Here is a 21,194-nt window from a genome sequence, read left to right on the forward strand (position 1 = left end):
ACTGAATAAACAGTCAATATTTTATTTACAAGAAAAAAAAATGTCCATATATAAAGACACATTAAATACATTTCATCTGACATAAAAAATGCATATACTAAAGAATATTCATTGTGATAGAATGAAACATTAAAATGCTGTAACATAACAAAATAAAAAAAATATTTGAAATCTATTGGTCGAATGGTGTAATTCACATGACAGCCTCCAGAAACTCCAATAAAAATCCAGCATTTATGACAAAAATCAAATCAATGTTTATATATAAGCATACAGAAATTATAACATGCATCGATGCTATATGGTGGCAAATGAAACTACAGTAATTTCTTGTTGTGAACCATCAATACTTTATCGTAAAACGCAGCAGAGGGCATCTCCTCACACACTGAAACTCGTACAGTTAAAGGACTGCTCTCAACAAGTGCAAAAGTTCACCATGAAGAGCGATTACAGCATACCAGGAATACAGGCTTCGATTAGGCATGGCTGTAAAATACTAAGGGCATATTTGAAAAAAAGGAAAAAAAAAAAAAAAAAGAAGAAGCTAAAAGTAATTTTAATAAAAGGAAAACAATATGTTGAAACAATTCAGCTTGGAGTTTGATTAGGCTTTGGTGAGGCAAAATTTTCTACTGCATATTTTTTTTCTTTAGCTCATGTGGCAATACAGTGCAAATCAAAAGCTCTACATTCCTTCGGTAATTATTCTTTACAAGACGTCATTAGTTTGTGAGATTGCTGCTCAAAGTCAAAGGGAGAACTGATTTAGTTAACGTCAAAAAAAACAAAAAACAACCTTAAAAACCCCAACCCAACAGGCCACCTCTGTGTTTTGCTGACCGGCACTGAAATCAAATTATGTGCTAAATCAACAGATATATTTTTTGTTCATTCATCTCTTAAGATGGTGAAATGCTTCTGGCAAGCACAGTATTTATTTAAACCTCATATCTAGGTACACACCTACAACACAGTACATTATTTTTCATCTGAACTCACAGCCTCCCGATCCCAACATTTTAACTCCCGTTAGACATCAGACACTGTGCACAGAAGACTACACAGACATAACAAAGTCTTACATCTATACATGGTTGTCTTTTGACTCCGTCGCCCTTCAGCAAGGTCTACTACTACATGCAGCCAAACTAAATCTCAGAGCAGTCTTTGATAACCAGCTTGTGTGAATCAATTACACTGATCTCATGACATCTTGTGATTATGCACAGAATTGATAACCAGTTTTTTAAGTGCAAAACATTCAGGTGGGAATTTATTTACTGCAAGCTGCAGAAAATGCAGGGAAGGGCCTAAACGCAGAGAAAAAAAGAACACGAGGCACTGGAGATTATTCATATTGTAGCAGAGCTGAGCTTAACGATAATAATCTGAAAAGCATGACTGACCTCAGCTACCAACCGCAGACTTTTAAAAATCTGAACATGCTCAAAACAAGTGCATATCATTCATTTAGAGTCTTCCCAGCAAGCTGAGGAAACCCAATTAAGTAATGGAACGGTGTGTAGGCACGTCATGCTCGCGAATGGTGGAACTTAAGTAGTGAAACGTGTTCACGTTTTTCAGTTAGCGGTCAGAGAAATGACGCCTCGGCTCGTCCTTCAAACTCCACTCCTTTTTAAACTCTGGAGGAGTCAAGTTTGAGAGCAGAGTTTGACAGCAGTCTGCTTTGCAGCACGGACGAACATTAGGCTACAAGCCAGAGTTATTCAGGTTTGGGATGGGATAAAATTTGGATACTCGACTCTGAGTGGTTGGATTAAGGCATTCAGATTCACCACTCATCTTGAAGAAAACCTCCTGCTCCTGGAGCTTCCGTGTGAACTCCTCCTCTAACGCCTGCAGGGGGCAGCACATACAAACAGAGTCAACCAGTTTGAAGATAATATGAAAAATTCTGTTGAGACAGCCTGCCCAGGTGGATCCTGAACATGGCGTCACTAGAAAGAAAATGGAAGAAATAAAGTCACAAACATTGATAACGAGCATACCTTCTTCCTTGGTCTTAGCTTCTCTCTCCACTCCTTGATCTCTTGGCTGTGTTCCTCATCCAGCTCCTTCAGCTTTTGGGTCTCATGTTCAATCAGAAGGTGGCATTTCTCATTCTGAAAGAAAATGTGTGTTAACACGGTGCTGTCATGATTAATGAATCCTGTATACGTCCCTACACTGCGACATATCTTGCTTTTTATTCCTTTAAAAATAGATGCTGTCTGACATCTTTAATTTGTCCTCTACTTATTTTCTGATAATCTTCATAAGTCACTGTTCATTTATGAATCTGTTGCAGTCACTTTCAGTCAGCAGAGAAAAAACTTAAAGGATTAAAGATTAAAAACTTAAAATGCACATTAAATATGCAGTATTAAATAAATGATAAAAAACCTTATAAATTAATAATCATGTTAAACTAGAATTACGACACTGCAGTTTTACTTCATAGCAAACAGGCTGCAGATTCCATTCGAGTTCAGACTCATAACAAATGTAGTTAAGACTGAAAGTATTTAGTAGATTAGAATCAATCTGCTATAGCAGAAAGATTAGTATCTACCTGCTCCAGAGTTATGGTGCTGAATTAAGTGTTTTTGCAGCGCATTTGCAGTTTCAAAGTGAAACTGACCTTTAACCTTTTGGATAAAAATGAATTAGATTCAACTTTTTTTTTTTCCCAGAATGACATTTTTGTCATAATTAGTATATTAATTATTTAACTGTTGCCAGAAAGCATTTAATTCAGCTCTGTGATCAGAATAAGATCAATAGTAAGAGTCTGAAGTGACCGGCAACACCTAATAGAAATCGATAGCGCCGGCCTCCAGAAACTCTACAGGCTGCACATAAACATTTGCAACATGAGCATGGATTAACCGAAGCAATAAAAACAGAGGATAGATATACGAGGAAGCCATAAATATTAATGGCATTTAGTGAGAATATTTCAAACAATAGTACCAAGTACAATTATGATTGCATGTTTTAAATAGCCTCTGCTACAAATGTAGCCTTGTTAATGTTTACTTTTCATTAGCATTAAAAGAAATATGTAGAAAAACTACTGAATCCTGTTGAATTTGAATGTCACAAATTATTATTTTTTAAACTGTATATATTCTTGATGTGGTTATACTGCAGCCTACACAGGAAGTACCCAGTCTTTCACCCTATCACAGCTGGAATAAGCTTCCTGTAACCTAAAGGTAGATGAGTTGTTAAGAAGATGGATGGCTGGATGGATGGATGACGTGGTTATCTGTGTTTTGCTCAATACTGTGGAGCTCCATAGAAATGTAGTTTAAAACATATACGATAAACATAAAAAGATAGAGTGTGAATGTGAGCGCGTTGAGCTCCACCTGCAGCTGCTGCAGCTCCCTGATGTTTGAGTCACACTGTAGCTGCAAATCTCTCATCTGGTTCTCATGTTTCTGGTGTTGGTGCAGTCTCTCACCCTTTTGTCTCTTTTCTTCCTGCAAAGCAAACTGGACCATGGAGACAAAAACACAACAGACAGATGTGAGCATGATTTGCGGTTTTCACACAAGGCATAGGAACTGCTAAAAATGATGCATTTTTTTTTCTCTATTCCTTTGGTCATAGTGTCTATTTCAAATAAACTGACCGTGACTACAAAACAACACAAGCATGTTGCGTATTAACATTCAGAATGTCAGCGAATAAACTATTTGCACAAACTAAAATTTAAGATTTCCTCCAAGATCGTTCACTGAGCTTTCATCCACAAAACTAAACTGAAAGTGCAACTTGAGAATGATGGCGTTAGTATGGATTGTGAAATGGTGAGTTGGAAAGTTTCTGGTCTGAGATCCAAACAGGCTGGAATAATAAAAGGTACTGTGTTTTTTATTGGTCAGCGCCCAGGTGTGAGTCTAAGCCAGTGTGAAACATTACTGCTGAGAGAAAGAGGAGGAAAAAACCCCCAACAAAAACTGATGTCCAGTCACTTCTTTTAAAATGGTCAAACATCACTAGCCCGAGCTCGCAGCGCCTCTACCTGTTTTATCCGCTCTCTCTCCTGCTCTGCGGTGATGGATGCTGTGGCGGTGATGCGGAGACTCTTCTTGAACATAGCCATGCGGGTCTTGGCCTCGCTCCGTTGGATCTTGGGCAGACGCACCCTCTCTTGAGTCTGCTTGTTCTTCAGCTCCTCTATCAGACGCTGGTTGTAGCCCTGCATTTGCTCCATCTCCTATAAAACACACGTATGCCCACAGTTTTGTTTTAGTGGGGTTATTTAAATTTTACAGTTACATTTACAGTTCCACTCTGTGCTTGTACCTTTTCATGCCTTTTCAACAGCTGGTGTCTCTGCATGAAGTACTGGTCTTTCAGCTGCTGCTTCAGCAGTTGGTGCTTTTCCTGCAGATGGCGCTCCTCCAGCTCCCACATGGCTGCCTCTCGAGCTACAAAACACATGTGAGCACAAACAAGGCTAAAAAAAACATGTGCATGCATGTTTGCTGGTTACCAACAGGGGTCTGAAAACCAAACAAAAAGGCAAAATTGGATAGGCAGCAGCACATCCCCTTAAACACACTGTCTCAGTCGTCTGGATGTCACAGTCAGAATTTACACACTTGGCAAGCAAAGGAGGCATCACTGACATCAACTTCCTCTACACGCTGACTCAAAAATAAAAGTACATCTCAGGCTGTGGTTTCTTTCATGTCTGTGTCTGGCATGAAAATGAGGTTTGAGACACTTGAATCTTGCACAGGATACGTGAGGTAAGTTGTTTGCCTTTTTGTCATGTTTAAAACAGCAGCAGTCTTAAGACAGAGTGGCACAAAATGTGGCATCTCTGACTATGTTCTCAGTGTTCGTGTGAATATAACACTGCAGCGTAATTCGAATCAGTGATCACCAGATTTACAACACAATTACAAGTCAACTGGTAAACACGAGGACCCTGTAAACCTAAAATACCCTGTGATCATTTGTGTAGCTCAATAATCTAATTCCTATGGCATACATTACACAATTACCCTTAAAAAAGATTAACTCCAAAACAGAGCAGTAACAGAGTCGAGTCTTCTACCTCTCATTAACTGCTGTTTGTGGTTAAGGCAGTCTCTCTCAATCGTGGCAATCTCCACTTTATGCTGCTGGATGATTTTCTTTAGAGCTCCATCCAAGTCTTGCTGCTGCTTCTGTAGGAACTCTTGCTCCTGAGGAGAGAAGAGCAGTGAGAAACTGCCTGGGGAAGACATGGAGATCACTCAGAGACAGCAAAAAGTAGAGAGGGGAAGCACAGCAGTGTCACAGTTAGACTGCATCTTAATGATCGAATCTGCCTGAAGCAAAATAATGTAATCTAGCCATTCACTTCAAAATTCAGTACAACACAGAGCACTAAGATGTCACATCATCAACTGGACTCAGCAAAAGAGACACTCAGAGTTCATGGATGGCAACGATCCACAATGGAAGTGAAGAAAGAGAGAAAAGTTAACAGTTTAGTAGAGATACTGTGGCAAAGTTTTATGTAAGACAACATCTACAGTGACATTCACATCGTCCAGAAACCAGCCTACATTATGCATGACTAATTGCATAAGAAGCCAATTTTTTATTTATTTTATTTAACTTTATCTAGCTAGTGTTAACTGTAAGTTGTATTGCGATTACGGTATAAAACTATTATTAGGTAAAACTGATCATATAACTCACTTGATTATAAGAAAACTAAGGTAACGCTGTTATTATACAGTTGAATCCAAATTAAGATGGTTCAAGTGTGATCTCATAATCCACTTATACACAATGAGTGACTCATCTGCCCTGAAAGGCAGGCTGTCTATATTGGCTGACAAAGACAAACATGGATCCAGACAGAATTCATCAAGAGCTGCCACACAGCGGTGCAACCCAGATTTAATCTAGTCTTAAGCAAACGGTGTAATACAAGATAAATACCATATAAAATACACAGACTTGATGTATAACATTTGTGAACTGGTGGAGGAAAAATACAGAGCAGGAGAGGAAGAAAGAACCACTGCACAAACACAGTGATGACAACACTCAAAAAGGAAAAAAAAAAAAAAAAAAAAAAAAAACATCCCAACGTTGCCCATGCTTACATGTGTTGAACCATCAAACTATCCTGTCATGTAACTTCACACACATCTAAGTATGGGCCAGAGATGGAGAGATACGGGGCGGGATGGGGGGGGGGGGCACTTACATCCTGCATCTGAGCGTTGAAGAGTGCGCATGAGGACAACTGAAAAGACTGTATCATAACCTGGGCCACTGCCTGTGGAGGAGAGCACACAGCGCACTTGCCCTGATCAGGGACAGACAGCACACAGCAGCCTGAGGATCTCTCACGTCAACACTCACTCAGCACTCACACAGATCCTTCCTACATTAAAAATGGGTTTTCCACTTTGGGATTGTTGGTGAGTTTAAGGCTCGTGGCGAGGTCTGGATGAATGTTAGGAAGTCAATCAATTAGTTGTCAAAACTCTTTGTCTTGCCATGCTTCAAAGCGGCTCAGAATTTTAGCATTTTTGTTAAATCCAGCTGGTAAAAAAAAGCAGTTTTGTTACTTTCAATGCTACTTACAGAATATTTAAAACAAAATAAATTAAGGTTTACCTTTCAAAGAAAAGAAGACATTTGTTTCTGTGTCTCAGACTGAGCGCAGGAAAACAAAGTTTTGAAAAGGTCCTTCAGTAACGATCTTTACTGTGGAGACAAAAGCTATGTCTGCAGTCGCTCCTTTGTTAAGAGAGCCTGAATGGTGCCTGAGGTAGCTGGTAAATTGAGATCTGACACTTCTGAATCATCATCACCACCACAGACTGTATGATCACCACTGACAAGTGTAGCATTACATAATTAAATTCCACATATGTAGTGTCAGGAACAAAGATGAAGAATTGCATTGTGGGATGTTTTGGACGGGTGTGGGATGTGCAGTATTGAGTAGCAGACTACATGTTATGGTTATTACATTTTGGACACTTTTCAAAGGAGAAAACCTTACAGTGCATCTAATAATGATTATTTTTTGTTTTGAGCAGTCATCAGTTAAAATAAATGATTTTTCCATATCAGTGAAGATGGAGATAAACAAGTATTCAGATTTGAAGCAAATCTAAAACATTAAATTTGTGTTTCTTTTGTTTTGTCGATTCATTTTCTGAGGAAAAATAAAAAATATTCAGAACCCGATTTGATTTTTAACACTGACATGTGTTCAGTGGCCGCACCACAAATTTTACTTCCATAAAGATTCTAATATTCATTTTTTGGTGACAGCTGGAAATCTCAAAGTTCAATTATATTTTTCATTACTGAGGAAAACAGTAAAAGGTGGATGTTGCTTCCTTTGAGGCAATTTAATTTTTTGTTCCTCCTACCTTTATTTAATAAAAGGCTGAATATTGTAAAAATCTTTTTAATATAGTCCAATAAAACACGTCCACTGCTATGTGTGACAAAGTAGGAAAATTAAATCTTTATCATAGGATAGAAATCATGAAAGCAAAAAATTTGTCAGAAACCTTGTATGTAACTTCACTGGTGACTGTATGTTGTAATTTATTTCTCCTGAACAAATCTTCATATATATGTGTAACATAAAGGGAATTGCTATTTTTTTAAAGCTTCTACCTGAAGCACAAATTTGGTTTTGCCAAAATTCAGTGAGAGCTAACCATTTAACTGTAGCGTGTACATGGTATTATTAAAATCTTAGAAATTTTTTTTTTTATAAAGAAGGAGAATATATTCAAAAGTCAATACAGCTCAGTAGGTAGTAGATAGATAGCAGATAGGGAGCAATTACATACACAGATAATACTCCAGACACAGAAGGTGATGCTTTACCTCTGCAGTGTTGAGGAGTGTGAGGTCCTCCTTTAAGCGTTTCATGAGCTCTTTTTTCTTGTGTTTGGGTGAATGTCCAACTTCCTGTATGGCCTAAAGTGTGTATGTGCAGAATCGGTTTGATCTCTATAGTCAGAAAATCTAACAAAGCTGGCCAACAACAGTAAGAGTCATGCACTGCCCAGTCTGAGAGGAGAGATACTGGATCCAGCCACCAACTGATTTAAAGTCAACATGCTTAATTTCCACCTCCTGCATTTAACGTTTCTTTGAACTGTCTACTTGACCCCCATGAGTTAGAGTCATGTTAAAAGAAAGAATTTGACTTGTGCACGGCAGAAGATGTTAGCCTCAAAACCAGCTCGCCCTACATTACTTTGCATTCGATTAAGTCTCGCAGCCATGAACATGATGATTCGTGGGGGAAAAAAAAGAAAAAGATAAAAATAGAATAACTGAGTTGGAATTGTTTTGTAATTACAAATTTGATTTAACAGTGTAATAAAGCAGGTTCAACATGGTTTTCTTCCAATTTGCCATTTATAGAGGACTTATAATTTTATTAATAATGAATCTGTTGATTATTTATCCATCTTGACCTTAAGATTTCCAAAAGAATACTGCAGCACTATTGAAGACAATTCCATGTCAGTTAGTCAGACCAAAGGCATTTATTATTTGACCCAAATAAGCCCAACACCACTTGGAAAACCTTTCAAATCTGGCCATCCCATGACCAAAGCAACCTCACACACTCATACAAGAAACATGGTTAGTTAAATACACAGTAACAGTACATTTCAATAAAGAATACAACATGACAAAATGCAAAAAACACATCTTATCCATAGCCTAATTCTTGGATTTTTACATCTAAACACCAAGAAAGCAAACGCAAGCCAACCTATAAAACAGCATTAAGTACAATGGCAATAACAAGTAAGTAGCCTAAGCATCAAACTGGGAGGAGCATGGCAACCACCAAGGCATCATCATACACAACAGATGGCAATAAGCACTACTGGCCTTAAGAACATAAAAAGGCACACCCAGAGAAGCATTTAAAGGCTACTAAAGAGCACAGAAAGAGCCAGGAAAGACTTATAAAGACCAAGCATGAGAATATCTGCACCATCAAGCAAAAGCTTAAGACATCAACGTGTCAAGATACTATCCTGACTTTTTGTAAACAGTTTTCTAAAAATAACAAACACACCCCAGGAGCAAAGTATTTCTTAAGCTGCAACCAGAAGCCTCTGGGCAGATGAATAATGGATACAACAACATGAATGATCAGCATCTAGGAGAAGGATAGCACAGCCTGTCTGGGTAACATTTGCACACATACAGCAGGGCGCACCACTCCCATAGGATTAGTATGAGACAGCCAGGTTAGCCACCGGCTAAGTTGTAAACACATGCACCATTAAACGGCTTGTGCAGTACACATCACATGCAGCTGCTCTGGATCACAAGCTCCCAAATTTAAGTACTACTCAGCCCACTTCCACAGAGAAACACACATGCAGGGTCATACCTCTTTCTTGCGGTTCTTCAGCATGTTTTGGAACTTTGAGAGCTCCTTGTCTTGATCTGCTTTGATCCGTTTGGCTTCGTCTCGGAGCCGGCTGGTGTGATCCTGTTCCAGTCGCTCAATGGTCTGTTTCTGCTTCTTCTCAAGATTCTCCACTTCTTGGTCGTATTGACGCTTTTTAGCCTGCAGAAGTGATACGCACTAGGGTCACCCTGACTATTCCAAAACAATATTTATTTATATTAGATTTTACATAATCTCTTTGTTTTTTTTGTACGTTTTTTCATTTTGCTTTTAATGCAAATTAAAGTTTCCAATATTGTGAAAATTAAGCAGTTAAGGAAAATCTGGCAGCACATTTGATGTAAACACTTGCATTAAATTTAGCCCAGATTTGACATTAAGGTGCTTGTTTTTCAAGGAGCTAGCCAAATGCCAAAAAAAGAAGAAAGAAAAAAAGCCCATCACACTAGTGCAGTACAACCAGAGTGACTCACAGTAGTTTCCTGTTCAAAACGCCTGTAGATTTGCTCTCGCTGCTGCTGCAGCTTGTCGCTCAGCTGCTGCTGGGCCCTTTGCTCCTCTTTCTGGAGGAGGCGAAGCTCTCTCAACTCCTGCCGCCTGCAGTGAACATATCAATATAAGGGCATGATATTTACTTATTAAAAAAAATCTAATACTTTTTTCACAAAAACATGGGTCAAATTTTATGGTTGCACATCAGTGACTTTTTAAAAAAATATATCTAAATGTTTATTTCAACTTTAGTGACTCATTCATACTCTATGGCTTTTCGTGCTTTGATGAATCTTTTTAAAATGTTTGATTCACATTTGTGTCATATATTACTAACAGGAGGGTCGTGCAGTAGTCAGACAGCACTTGTACACACAGCAACAGCAACATGCCTCATGTCTTTACAAGGCAACATGAGAAATGACAGTAATATAATGCGGCATTCATCACGGGAGATAACCCATCTGGCATTTGTAAAAAGCTGTGGGAGTTGTAAAAAGAGCGAGCACTATTTAAGGCAGGCGAGTTAAATGGGTCGTGTCACATATTTAGAACAACTGTATGTCAAGCAGATTAGATACAGACGTACCTCAGGAACCTCATCTCCTCATTCCTGGTGTCGTTATCAGTCACTATCTTAGATGTTGTCACACTAACCTCCACACCATCCACCATGAACTTGCGTGTCTTTTTAAGAGTCTTCTTCTGTCGTTTTGACTCCTACCAAAAAGCAGGGTTGCTTTAGAGGATCGAGTAATCAGGGTAGTGTTGATAATGTAATAACTGATGGTGTAATAGTGGCACAGACTGTATTACCTGCAAGGACACAGAGCCCCCTTCTTTGCTCTTAGACAGGAAGCTGGAGATAGACAGATTGAGGTCGAGGCTGTTGCTATCAGCAGCAGAGCTGCTCCCAGAGTCAGAATCCTTCTCCACATCTGGCCTGATCACAGCAGGGCTTCCTTGCTCCATCTTGGCTTCTGAATCCGTTTCGCTCTCTTGGACAGAGACAGCATCTTGGGAAGTGCTCTCATCTGCGTGGGTTGCTTTCTCTTCTTCTTCATTCACACAGGAATCTTTAGGTGGGACCACTGAATCCTCAGGGGTGTCTTTAACTTCATCACAGATGCCATTTGTAGACTCAGTTGGTACTTGTTCCTTTAGCTCAGCTTCCTCTGTGATCTGGCTCTCTTGTTCAGGCTGCTGTGACTCCTCATGGGCCTCATCCATAGGCTTCTCTTCTGGTTTTGTTTCTATAGGCTCAGCAGATGACTCATCCACACTTAATTTTGTGTCTTCATTTATAAACGTGTGTCTTCCATCTGATTCCATATTCTCAATGTTTACATTTTCATCTGTGCCATTAGCCATGGCTTCCATTGTGTTCTCTGTTAGTTTGGGTTCAGTCGTTTCCTCCTCGGATTCTTTGCTTTCTTTTTCTACCTCTGGCTCATCTCTTGGAATGGATTCTGTTTTTTCTGCATCTTCAGGTTCTGCTTGTGATTCTCTGGATTCTTCTTTACCAGCTTCTTTTTCTTTCTCTTGCTTCCCCTGCTCTTTTTCTTCCTCCATTACCTGGGTAGTTTCATCACCCATTATCCTTTCTTCTGTCTCCTTCTGTTCCTCCTCTGTTTCTGTGACAAGTTCTTGGTTGTCTGTTGTATTTACAGGTTCTTCTGGCTGTGAAACTACTTGCTCAGCAGAAGTCTCTTCACCTTGACTCTCTTCTGGTTTAGGCTCTGTGGAGTCATGTGAGATGACATCTTTGCTGGGCTCTACTAGTCCAGATGCCAGGTCTTCATTACTGGCATCAGACACCTCATTTAATTTCTCCTCCTCAGTCTTGTCTACCTCACTTGTTCCAAGTCCTTCATCAGATAACTTATCACTAGTATGGTCCTCAGCAGGCTCAACTTCCATCTTTTCTTTAACAGCCTCAAGAGTGGAGGGAGTTGATGGAACTTTGTCATCTTCTGAGCTGGCCACACTGACATCAGAAGGTGCTCGCTTGTGCCCGGGACCAGCCTAAACCAACAGAAATTGCAATATGTCCACAGTGAGCAATAATAAAGCTTACAGCAATGAGTTTAATGAAGCTATCAACATCAAGTGTTCATCTAAATGATAAAAAAATTAAAATACTATAATGCTTGTTATATACATATCCCCAAAAAACTACATACCAGAGGTGTATCAGGTTCGTCCTCTTCCTCCTCCTCTTTGCTGTCCTCAAGCTCTTCTGTGACTTCGGCTTTGGCTTCAGCTATGAGTTCTCTGAGAGGTCTGCTGTCAGTTACACTGGTGACAAAAGGATGCTACATATATAGACAAAAGATATCAACATTAGATAAAAAATTTTATCCTGCAAAATCATTTAAAGTGTGACACATTAACATCTGACGGACATTTATGCATCACTTAGTTTTATAGTAGTTTGCAACTGCAGCTCACCTGCAGAAGCTGTACTGTACTCCACCTATTGTCCACATTCTTGTCAAGTGCTTTGCGCAGAAAGTCGCTGAATTCTGGTGACCTTTAAATGGTAAAGAAGACTGAATTTGTTGGTCCCAGAACAGAGTAAGTACCCCTGGGTTTTTCTTTATATAATGTAGTAATTCAGTAGTAGTTATCCTTTTAACATTAATATTTTATCATGCTTTCACACATGCAAACCCTCAACATTTCCTCATCTCCCATTTGGAAACAATCCAGCACCACCTTCCCAGTTATCACCAGCACAGTATCTCACCAGCGAGAGGGATTCATGAGTGTGGGCGGCTCGGACTTGGCTATTTTCAGTAGCACTCTCATGGGATTCATCTCATGGTTGGGCGGTTCAATCTGTGCCAGTTCTATGAGCGTTACGCCAAGGGACCAGATGTCAGCCTTGAAGTCGTATGGACGGTCTTTGGAAGTTTCGCACATTACCACCTCTGGAGCCATCCTGCGAAATTCAATCAGTCAGTAAGAGCCACCAATCAATAACCCACATTTTAGAATGCAGGTAAATGAGGTCATTCAGCATATCTTCTAATGCTTAAGGGTCAATGCTCTTATTTTCCAGGAGGAAAGGAATATAAAATAGGAAGTTTTTTTAATACATAGATTTTTTCAAATGAGTTGTTATCCCACATTTTTTGATGATTTAAAACAAGAACAACAACAACAACAACAAAAAAAAACCCCACTGTCATCTTAGCTGTGGTACAGTCTGAGACAATTATCAAATACTAAGAGGTGAATGCCCTCTTGTAAGCAGGAAGTGTGACTCACCAATATGGAGTGCCGATGAAAGAATCTCTTCTCTGTAATGTCTTGGTATTTTTAGCAGACACACCAAAGTCAGCTGAAAGTAGAAATAAATCATGATTCTTTTCATCAATGAATTAAGCTAAACTGTAAAATGACACCCTGTGAGACTAGAATATAAAATAGCATTTTCTACCAAAACAAAACACAGTAGAGAGTGCTTTACACTTATAATATTTATCCCCAAAGTGAGCAGAAAAGCCTCACATTCCGTTTCATAGTGCTCTTAGGGTCCATCATTGTTGTGTTACCTGTGCAGTTATTTCAGCCTGCTCTCTTTTCTTGCAACACTTACAGTATGCACACATTAGAGGGAAAAAGAGATCTATCATTAAGTCCCTGGTGACTGGCTTGATAATTATTGTTTGCCAGGCTCCGTCATGACCCTCTGCCTACAGAACATGAATCATCAGGCAGCCAGGAGCTATGGATGCTGCAGCAACAACATGAACATGAATACTCTTACTTCTGAAACATTATGCATCACCAAAACACATACATAGGTAGAATATTAAAAAAAAAAAAAAAACACACAGCAAGCACATCACTTTGTTCTCCAAGTTTTTGAACCCGATGCCAAATGATGACTCACTACATTTTTATGTGTAAACAAACCACAGTGCTGCACTGTCACCATCAACCCCAAAGTCAAGCTACAAAGAGATCTACAACGGCTGTTTTAATACAGAGCCAAGGACAAATCAAAGAATGAATATAATACTAAAGAGAGTTTAGTAGACCCCCCCTAACCCCGTTTTGTTACAAATTCATCCCAAGTAAGTAAGTCGTGTACTTAAGAGGTTATGTGGTTTCAGAACTTAAAGATTCAAACCAAACCTATGTACTTTATTAAACATGCTTATTGTAAAAAATAAAAAACAAAAACCTGATTCTGCGAGAACATTTAGTTGATTTTAGTATTTTTTTAATGGAATAACCTCTCATATCTCCTTTTGTTAGTAAATGGTTAGAAATGGTTAAAAAAACAAAAAAACAAAAAACACAATTACCCAGTTTTACATCTCCATCCAGGGACAGGAGAATATTCCCAGCTTTCAAGTCTCTGTGGATGATCTTGCTCTCATGAAGGTAAGCCAAGGCCTCCAAAGTCTGCTTACACACCACACGAATCTGGGGCTCAGTCAGGGGTCTCTCCAACTCTAAGGACAAACATGCACAGAGAAAATTCCAAAGTCCCAATTTTTCCCAGTGAATATTTTGCTGTAGGCTTTGTTATACACAAATACAAACACAAAATAGGTCATCTCCACCTTTACATCAGCAAGCACATATGACTAGACAAATCTAGGCGAGTCATAATGAATCAACATTGAATAGTGAAGTGAATTCATTATCATCTTCTTTGCAATGCAATTTGCATTTTAAAATGAGTGGTTTTGTGTTTCTTTAGGCTTCAAAACAAGACAGAGGAAGTGCATGAACAAGAAGTACTTTAACTGCTTCTTGAAACCTGAGCTACAATAATTACAGTTGGAATTGCTTTGCCAACTTAGTAGAGGGGGGGAAAAAAAAAATCCTTCGGTACAGGCTTCTGGATGGAATAAAAGAGTTGGCACTAGAGGATGGAGAAAAGGAAAAGCTGCAGAACTTCATAGTGTTACTCTTTTTTTTGCTTTAGTGAATGAGGGACTTACCCAGCATGATGGCATCGACAGCACCGCCTGCACAGAACTCTATCAGAATCTGTAATGGTAGAACAAAAGAACATTAAGTAATACACTTATATAATACAATAAAGTCCCAGTTTAACCTACCCTTGCAGCACACGACTTGATTAAATAAGGAATTTGCGACTTTCAAAAGCTGGAACAACATGATGTTTATTGAAAAGATTGATTATACTGTAGAGATCAAGACGCCAATCAGCCATACTGAGCTATACGTCTTTTGGTTTCCATTCTACATGTGTCTGTCTTTTAGTCCTTCTTGAACTGAAATATCTGTAGAAGTTCAAGCTTTGAACTTGATAGTGACTGGGATCCTTTTCCACTATACAGAGGAGGTTGTGATGAATGAGTCTATTATAGGAATTTCTACAAAATACGAATTGTTTCTTAAAAGTATAGAAAAATGTTTAGTGCAAAATGCATGTAAATATTTTACACATACTATGTATATTTCATCACAGATCCTAGTGACAAACGATTTCCTCATTTTGGTAAACACTGCAGAAGAGTTTGAACATGTATGTTTAGGATGAGCACGCACGCTTTAAACTAAACCGCTGCATTAATACTGAAGAACTACACAAGAAAATCCCTTTGCACATTTTTATGTACAAGGGGCAATACTTAAAGGAAGTGAACATGAGTCTCTCCATACTATGCCAGTTAAGAAGACATGTTATTTAAAATACTTAACTTGCATTATGAATATTATTTTTTAATACAATATTTCTAAAATGTTTAACATTTGCTTATATGTTTATAAATAAAGGTTTATAGGTTTTAATATGTAAATGAGGGTTTGTCATTAGTCTAAATATGTACTAATTTATACACTTATACTTTATAGAAACAACAATATTGAAAAACGTTTTCTGTGACGATCCCTTTAAGCATAAAGCATTTCTTCACAGTACTGTGCTTCTGTCAACAGTAAGAGGAAGACATCCATTATTGCCATCTTTGTTTGTTTCAAAACAGTATGCACATATGCGCATGTTAAAAGCTTGGGAATACACTTTGAATGAAAATAAAACGTTGGGTGCAAGTGTCCTTTAATTGGACGTTTCTAGCTTGGAAGAAATTTCCCCAAGGGAAGAAAAAACAAAGAGGGGAGATGCTTTTAAATATAAAACTGTGTAATTTTATAGGGGATATTTTAACAACAAATATCAACATAAAAAGGTGCCAGTTAACTACTTAATTACAAGTTTCAAGCTGATATTTTAAGATGAAATATCAGTAACCTCATCAAATATGCAATAATTTTCATAAAGTGCAGTGATTCTTTGGGTTCCAGAGAGGTAACGAAATAAAACTAATGCTAATCCCCTATGCTAGGATGTAAAACTGCACAGGTTCTGACCTCAGTTGTAAGAGCTGATGTAATGTACCCGACCAGTACTTCATCATTATTGGCTTAGCCTGCACGTTGCTTGGCAGCTCATGGTATCAGATGATACAAAAATCAATCGAAGCTACAAACAGAGCACCACCCTCTATTCAGTGATTCAAACAAAAGGAAGAAACAAAGTGGTTCTTCCCATTTGGCAGTACACTTTCTCATGCCATCTTTTTTGTAGTTTACAGGTGAGTATTAAACTAAACGTACACTGATTGTAGACACAAGTCAAAGTAAACATCTGTTTTCTAGCAACAGATTTCCTTTGTAGAAAATTAATGAACATATTATACATTAACTCAACACCCGGCACAAGCTAAATGTAGGCAGTTACACATTCATCATGCTATTTGAACTCAAAGGCCAGAGGGACAACCTGCATGCGGCTCTGAATTATTCAAAAGCACTTTCTCCAGCCACCAAAACTGCTCCATTATCTTCCAATGGTTGTGGCCAGTCCACAAGGGACAGTCACATGACACCCCCTGCTAGGACCTAATTGCTCTGGGGCCTCTTACTGCACACAATGAGATCTACTGACCATGTATTAAAGCTGCACCTCTGTGCTCACAGTAAAACACCAGGATGAGGATGAGGGGCTGTGTTCAGAGATTTATACGTTCTTTCTCATTATAAAATACACTGTGCACACTGGTTATGATTTGAGGGAGATAGGAATAAGGCCAAATTGAGGAGTATTCCACTAAATACATAAATCCCTCATTATAAATAGGAAGATGTATAAAGTATGATAATGCATTTCTCAGTAGTGGCCTATTACTTCTAAGCAGTCAGGTACTCTCCAGTGAAGCATGCAGTCCTAGTCGTGTATTAGCCTTTGTTGCTTGTCATATGACCCATTCTAACTCTTGAAGAAATAAGAAAAGTTTAGTGTCATGAGCCATCAGTCAAATGATCTGAAAGTCCTGTGAGAAACAGCATAACGAATGGTGCCTTATAATGAATTTCTGTCTCTCCATGCTTCACTGCTTCTTTGTCTTGGTGGCTTCAGATCAAACAGCATTACATGAGGAGAAAGACACTCCTCCCAGCACGAAACTGACGAACTTACCCAAAGTTTGCTTTCAAAGTAGAAAGCGTCCAGCAGTTTGACAATGTGATGATGGTTGCAGGAGGCCAGAATGTCAATCTCAACCATGTAATCCTCCAGTTCATCCTCAGTCTTTGTGTCGATAACCTTAGCAGCCGCCAGGGTCCCATTCTGCTTGTTCTGTGCCTGCAAGCAACATTGACAAAATGATAAATTGTAGAGTATATCCTTACAGCACACAGTGTATAAAATGGGAAAGGATCATGCTAATTATAAGCCAAATGTTGCTCAGCATAATTTTACAGAGCAACAACTTGTAACTTGTACACAACAGGAATTATGGAAGAATATCAACATTAAGAAAAAAGTCATTTGGAGCAATATAAATTACGCAGCTTACAGAAGATTGTATCTCAAGAAACTCATTTCAGAGATTTAAGACAACTCTTTGTCAAACATTGATTAAAAAAAGAAAAAAATTACAACACATCCTGTCATTCTGAGCTACTCTAACACAGGCCGATCTTGCAACGCTTGCTCACTTCCTCCACTCCTTTTCCTCCCCTCTTTTCTTTCTTTCATCTCACTCTGTCACACTCATTGCAGTGATTATTATACCAAATATGTATATGATTGAACAGGTTTGTGCCATTTATTGCACAACTCAAACCCTAAATTCTCATTCCTGATAGAGCTGCACCGAGGAGACCAATAAAAATGATCACTGAACCTGTGAAATAAAGCACTGGGAAGTTATTTTAAGGCCAGCCTAGGGCCTAATGTTTATGGATACAGACACAATCTCAGGGAGTTAGGGAAAAAGAAAAGGGAGGGAGTGTAAAGACCAACTGCAGCAGTGTGTGTCAGACCCTATATTTACACTCTTCTGACCTGACACACTCCCTGCCTCTTTTTTCCTTTGTAGTGGCTGATGCCTGTCAGGCACAGGCCATCGCTTACATGCAGATTCAATATTAGCTTTACAGTGAAGAGAGACACCATAATTTGTCTGTCACTTGACTCATTAAAGAAGAGCCTGTGACCTTTGCTCATCATGAACATGACGTTTTAATGTGCTAAATGCTTAATGTTGATCTGTTTTGAGGAATTAAATGAGAGCGCAGGAGTGCTATAATCATGTTTAAGAGGGAGGGACCGAACTTTGTGGTTCTTTGTAAATAATAATCATTGACAGTTCAGCACTGGTTATTCAAATGTACATCCATGAACGCAGAGTTTTTACTTCATTAAATAAATAAATACATTTCTGTCTGTCAGAAAAAATTCATCTGAACTCTGGAGTTTAATTTACTCAAGCTTAAATATATTTATGTTTGTAAAACAGCCAAAAACAGTAACAGTAAAAATGTATGTACCTCTGTTAAATAAGGTAACATAGACTTTTTGTTTGCAGACCATCATGCTTACGTGTATAGTAACACCCTGAAGGCCCATTCTGAGCCAGAAAAAACCCAACCTTTAATGTGAATAAATAGCTGATAAATGAAAACTCCCATATCGCACCAGCTGTAGAGGTCTATCTTTGAATAGGTAGATCAGATTTTTTTAAAAATGACTCATTGCATGGAAAGAATTATATAAGCAGTTTGTTTGCAGTACTAAAAGTGTCTATGAAACACTTAACATGTAATACATTCATCTACTAGTTAAGAATTCTCTCTCTTCCGGTTGACCTCACTTGAACAGCTGATTCACATGTTGCTTGCAAACTCTGCGACCCCACCCAAAGGAGTTAGCTGCCAGAAGCCTGTGAAGTAGCAAATGAAAGCACGGTGCGCTTTCATACTAATGTGGCCTGATTAAAGATATCTTCACCTGAGCTCACACAAGTGATAACTGGGAGTCAGGTGTATATTTTGTATACTTTGGTGTGAGAAGGCACTCAAGTATTTCTTGGCTCTCATCTCGTGTAGCCAATCAGCTAACAAGACTAGGAAATAAGTGAAAACAAATTAAGATTTATGGGCCATTTGCTGCATTATTTGAACACAAGAGCACCAGGAAGGAACAGCGTTAAGTAGCTCACAATGAGAGAGAGAGAGAGAAAGAAGGCTCTTTAACAGGGATTAGTGCCAAAACAAAAAGAGGCATGAAGGCATGGAAGGTTGTGGAAACTATTTTTCACTAATCTACTAAAACAGTTATATACATTGAAAAATATTTAAAATAAACTATGTTTAAAAAAAATACAAGTTAACCAAGTTAATCTACTTGTGCTACAAGTACACAAACACTAACTTTTTCTAAAGTGTGTTCTCAGCCTAGAGCAAACTCCTGCAGAGATAACCTGGAAAGGTAAGTAAAGTAGCAGAGATTACAGCTGGAGGACACAGCATTGAATATTTTTCCATGTAGCATAACTATACACCAACAAACTACAACATTGGAAGGCATACCTGACTTTCTCAGCAGGAAAACAAACCTAAACAAAATAATAAACAGGTACTCTTCTATGTCATCAAATTGTTGTAACAGTTCCTATATATATGGGTTAGTGAAGACAAACCAGATGTGACAAACCACTGCCCTAATTTAAACCCAGCTGTGCACCTGTCACATTAATTAGCATAAAGTGTGTGTGTTTTTTTAAAAGTCTGGGTGCACCTGCTCTGTCATTTTATTAGTTTAAACTATTTATTGTGGTTGTCCTGACATGTCACAGGCCCAAATAATCCAACATGTCACATGTGAGGCCATATTGATTCTGTATGTGGACCACACCTTTATCAGTTTTTAACCAACCCCAAGTGCAACTCACTGGTAAAGTCATGTCTATACTCCGGCAGTGACGCAAAGCCTGTGCTAAACCTGCTAAATAGAAAATATCCAAAAACTAATTGAGTTTAAGATCCCAGCTGCTGGTCACATTTCTTTACAGGATATTAGCAGTTAGTCAATTCCTGCATGATTTATATGAAACAAATATGTTATTTGCTGAGGGTTAGGTGGCCGAGGTTGGAATATGTTACCCAAACAAGAGCTGTAATCATCGCTGTCAGCTTTACAGCTTATGACCTCGAGACAGCAACATGCGAAGAAACAACTGAAGCTAGTCTATAAAGAAATGCAGGAAACCAAAGGCGGATGTAACGTAACACGTCAACTTACCTTGTACACTTTCCCAAAGGCTCCATCTCCCAGTTCCCCAATAATTTCCCATATCTCCTCAGGATTGACGTCTCTGTGTACATGCTCATACTGCTTCTTTTTCTTATCCGGCCCTAGTTTGAAGATCTTGCGAAAATTGAAGAAGGACATCTTTTTTAGGTGTGAACTACAGCACCGCGGGTACGCTCTCTTCGGTTATTTCCGCCAAGAAACTATAGCGGTTCCCTCCGACGCGGAGCTCAAAAGGCTATCGAAATGAGAGCATTCAAGCGTTAAATTAAGCCAGACAGACCGGTGCTTTAGCCATTCAGCTATGATAATGTCAATTATAACTTCCCTCGACGGCGGATATCACAGTCACATCATAGCTAGCAGCCTTCACAGGACGCTGTCGGAGGAGATGAGGGATACAGAGAAGAGTTAGCTGTTCCGCAGAGGCTCGTGTTTCCGTTTTGAGCGAACAAAATTAAACGAAGCGGAAAAAATATTTACCATATCATCACTTTCGACAGAATATTTTCTTTAATCGTATAACGTTACCAACACGAAAACGCAGTCAACGGACCTCATGCTTAGGTTGACTGACCACACACAAGTTAGTGGACTAGCATCAAGCTGCTATCGCAGCTCTCGATATTTCCGCTAAAGTCTTTCAAAATAAAACGCAACTGTTACGCAGACTTTTTT

The 21,194-nt window shown here is 38.8% G+C and overlaps 1 protein-coding gene across 3 annotated transcripts; it reads right to left on the bottom strand.

Annotated features, from left to right (window-relative positions):
* Positions 1 to 8: 8 nt before the first annotated feature.
* slka (STE20-like kinase a) lies at positions 9 to 21,194 on the bottom strand. Of its 3 annotated transcripts, XM_042225215.1 has the most exons (20): positions 21,000 to 21,194; positions 20,508 to 20,895; positions 17,400 to 17,564; positions 14,896 to 14,944; positions 14,251 to 14,400; positions 13,205 to 13,277; positions 12,681 to 12,875; positions 12,383 to 12,464; positions 12,115 to 12,246; positions 10,748 to 11,956; positions 10,521 to 10,651; positions 9,913 to 10,036; positions 9,419 to 9,598; positions 7,882 to 7,974; positions 5,081 to 5,210; positions 4,321 to 4,445; positions 4,037 to 4,231; positions 3,378 to 3,503; positions 2,013 to 2,126; positions 9 to 1,860 (listed from the first exon to the last, which is right to left on the bottom strand). In XM_042225215.1, exons 2-20 carry the CDS (start codon positions 20,655 to 20,657, stop codon positions 1,714 to 1,716), a joined length of 3,570 nt encoding a protein of 1,189 aa, XP_042081149.1. In that variant the 5' UTR covers positions 20,658 to 20,895; positions 21,000 to 21,194; the 3' UTR covers positions 9 to 1,713. The 3 variants fall into 3 exon arrangements, with proteins under 3 accessions (XP_042081149.1, XP_042081150.1, XP_014192596.1); XM_042225216.1 differs by lacking the exon at positions 7,882 to 7,974 and adding an exon at positions 6,230 to 6,301 and having other exon boundaries at positions 20,508 to 21,194; XM_014337110.2 differs by lacking the exon at positions 7,882 to 7,974 and having other exon boundaries at positions 20,508 to 21,192.

The sequence above is a fragment of the Haplochromis burtoni genome, unplaced genomic scaffold (genome assembly GCF_018398535.1).
Source record: "Haplochromis burtoni strain Fernald_Lab_line unplaced genomic scaffold, NCSU_Asbu1 Contig_7, whole genome shotgun sequence".
NCBI lineage: Eukaryota > Metazoa > Chordata > Actinopteri > Cichliformes > Cichlidae > Haplochromis > Haplochromis burtoni.

Coding starts and splice junctions, on each gene's coding strand:
- slka (XM_042225215.1), bottom strand. CDS start 20,657: ATGTCCTTCTTCAATTTTCGCAAGATCTTCAAACTAGGGCCGGATAAG. Junction 5,211..7,881: donor CACTCCTCAACACTGCAGAG/GTAAAGCATCAC, acceptor TTCTCTCCTCAG/GAGCAAGAGTTCCTACAGAA. Junction 3,504..4,036: donor AGAGAGAGCGGATAAAACAG/GTAGAGGCGCTG, acceptor TCCATGGTCCAG/TTTGCTTTGCAGGAAGAAAA.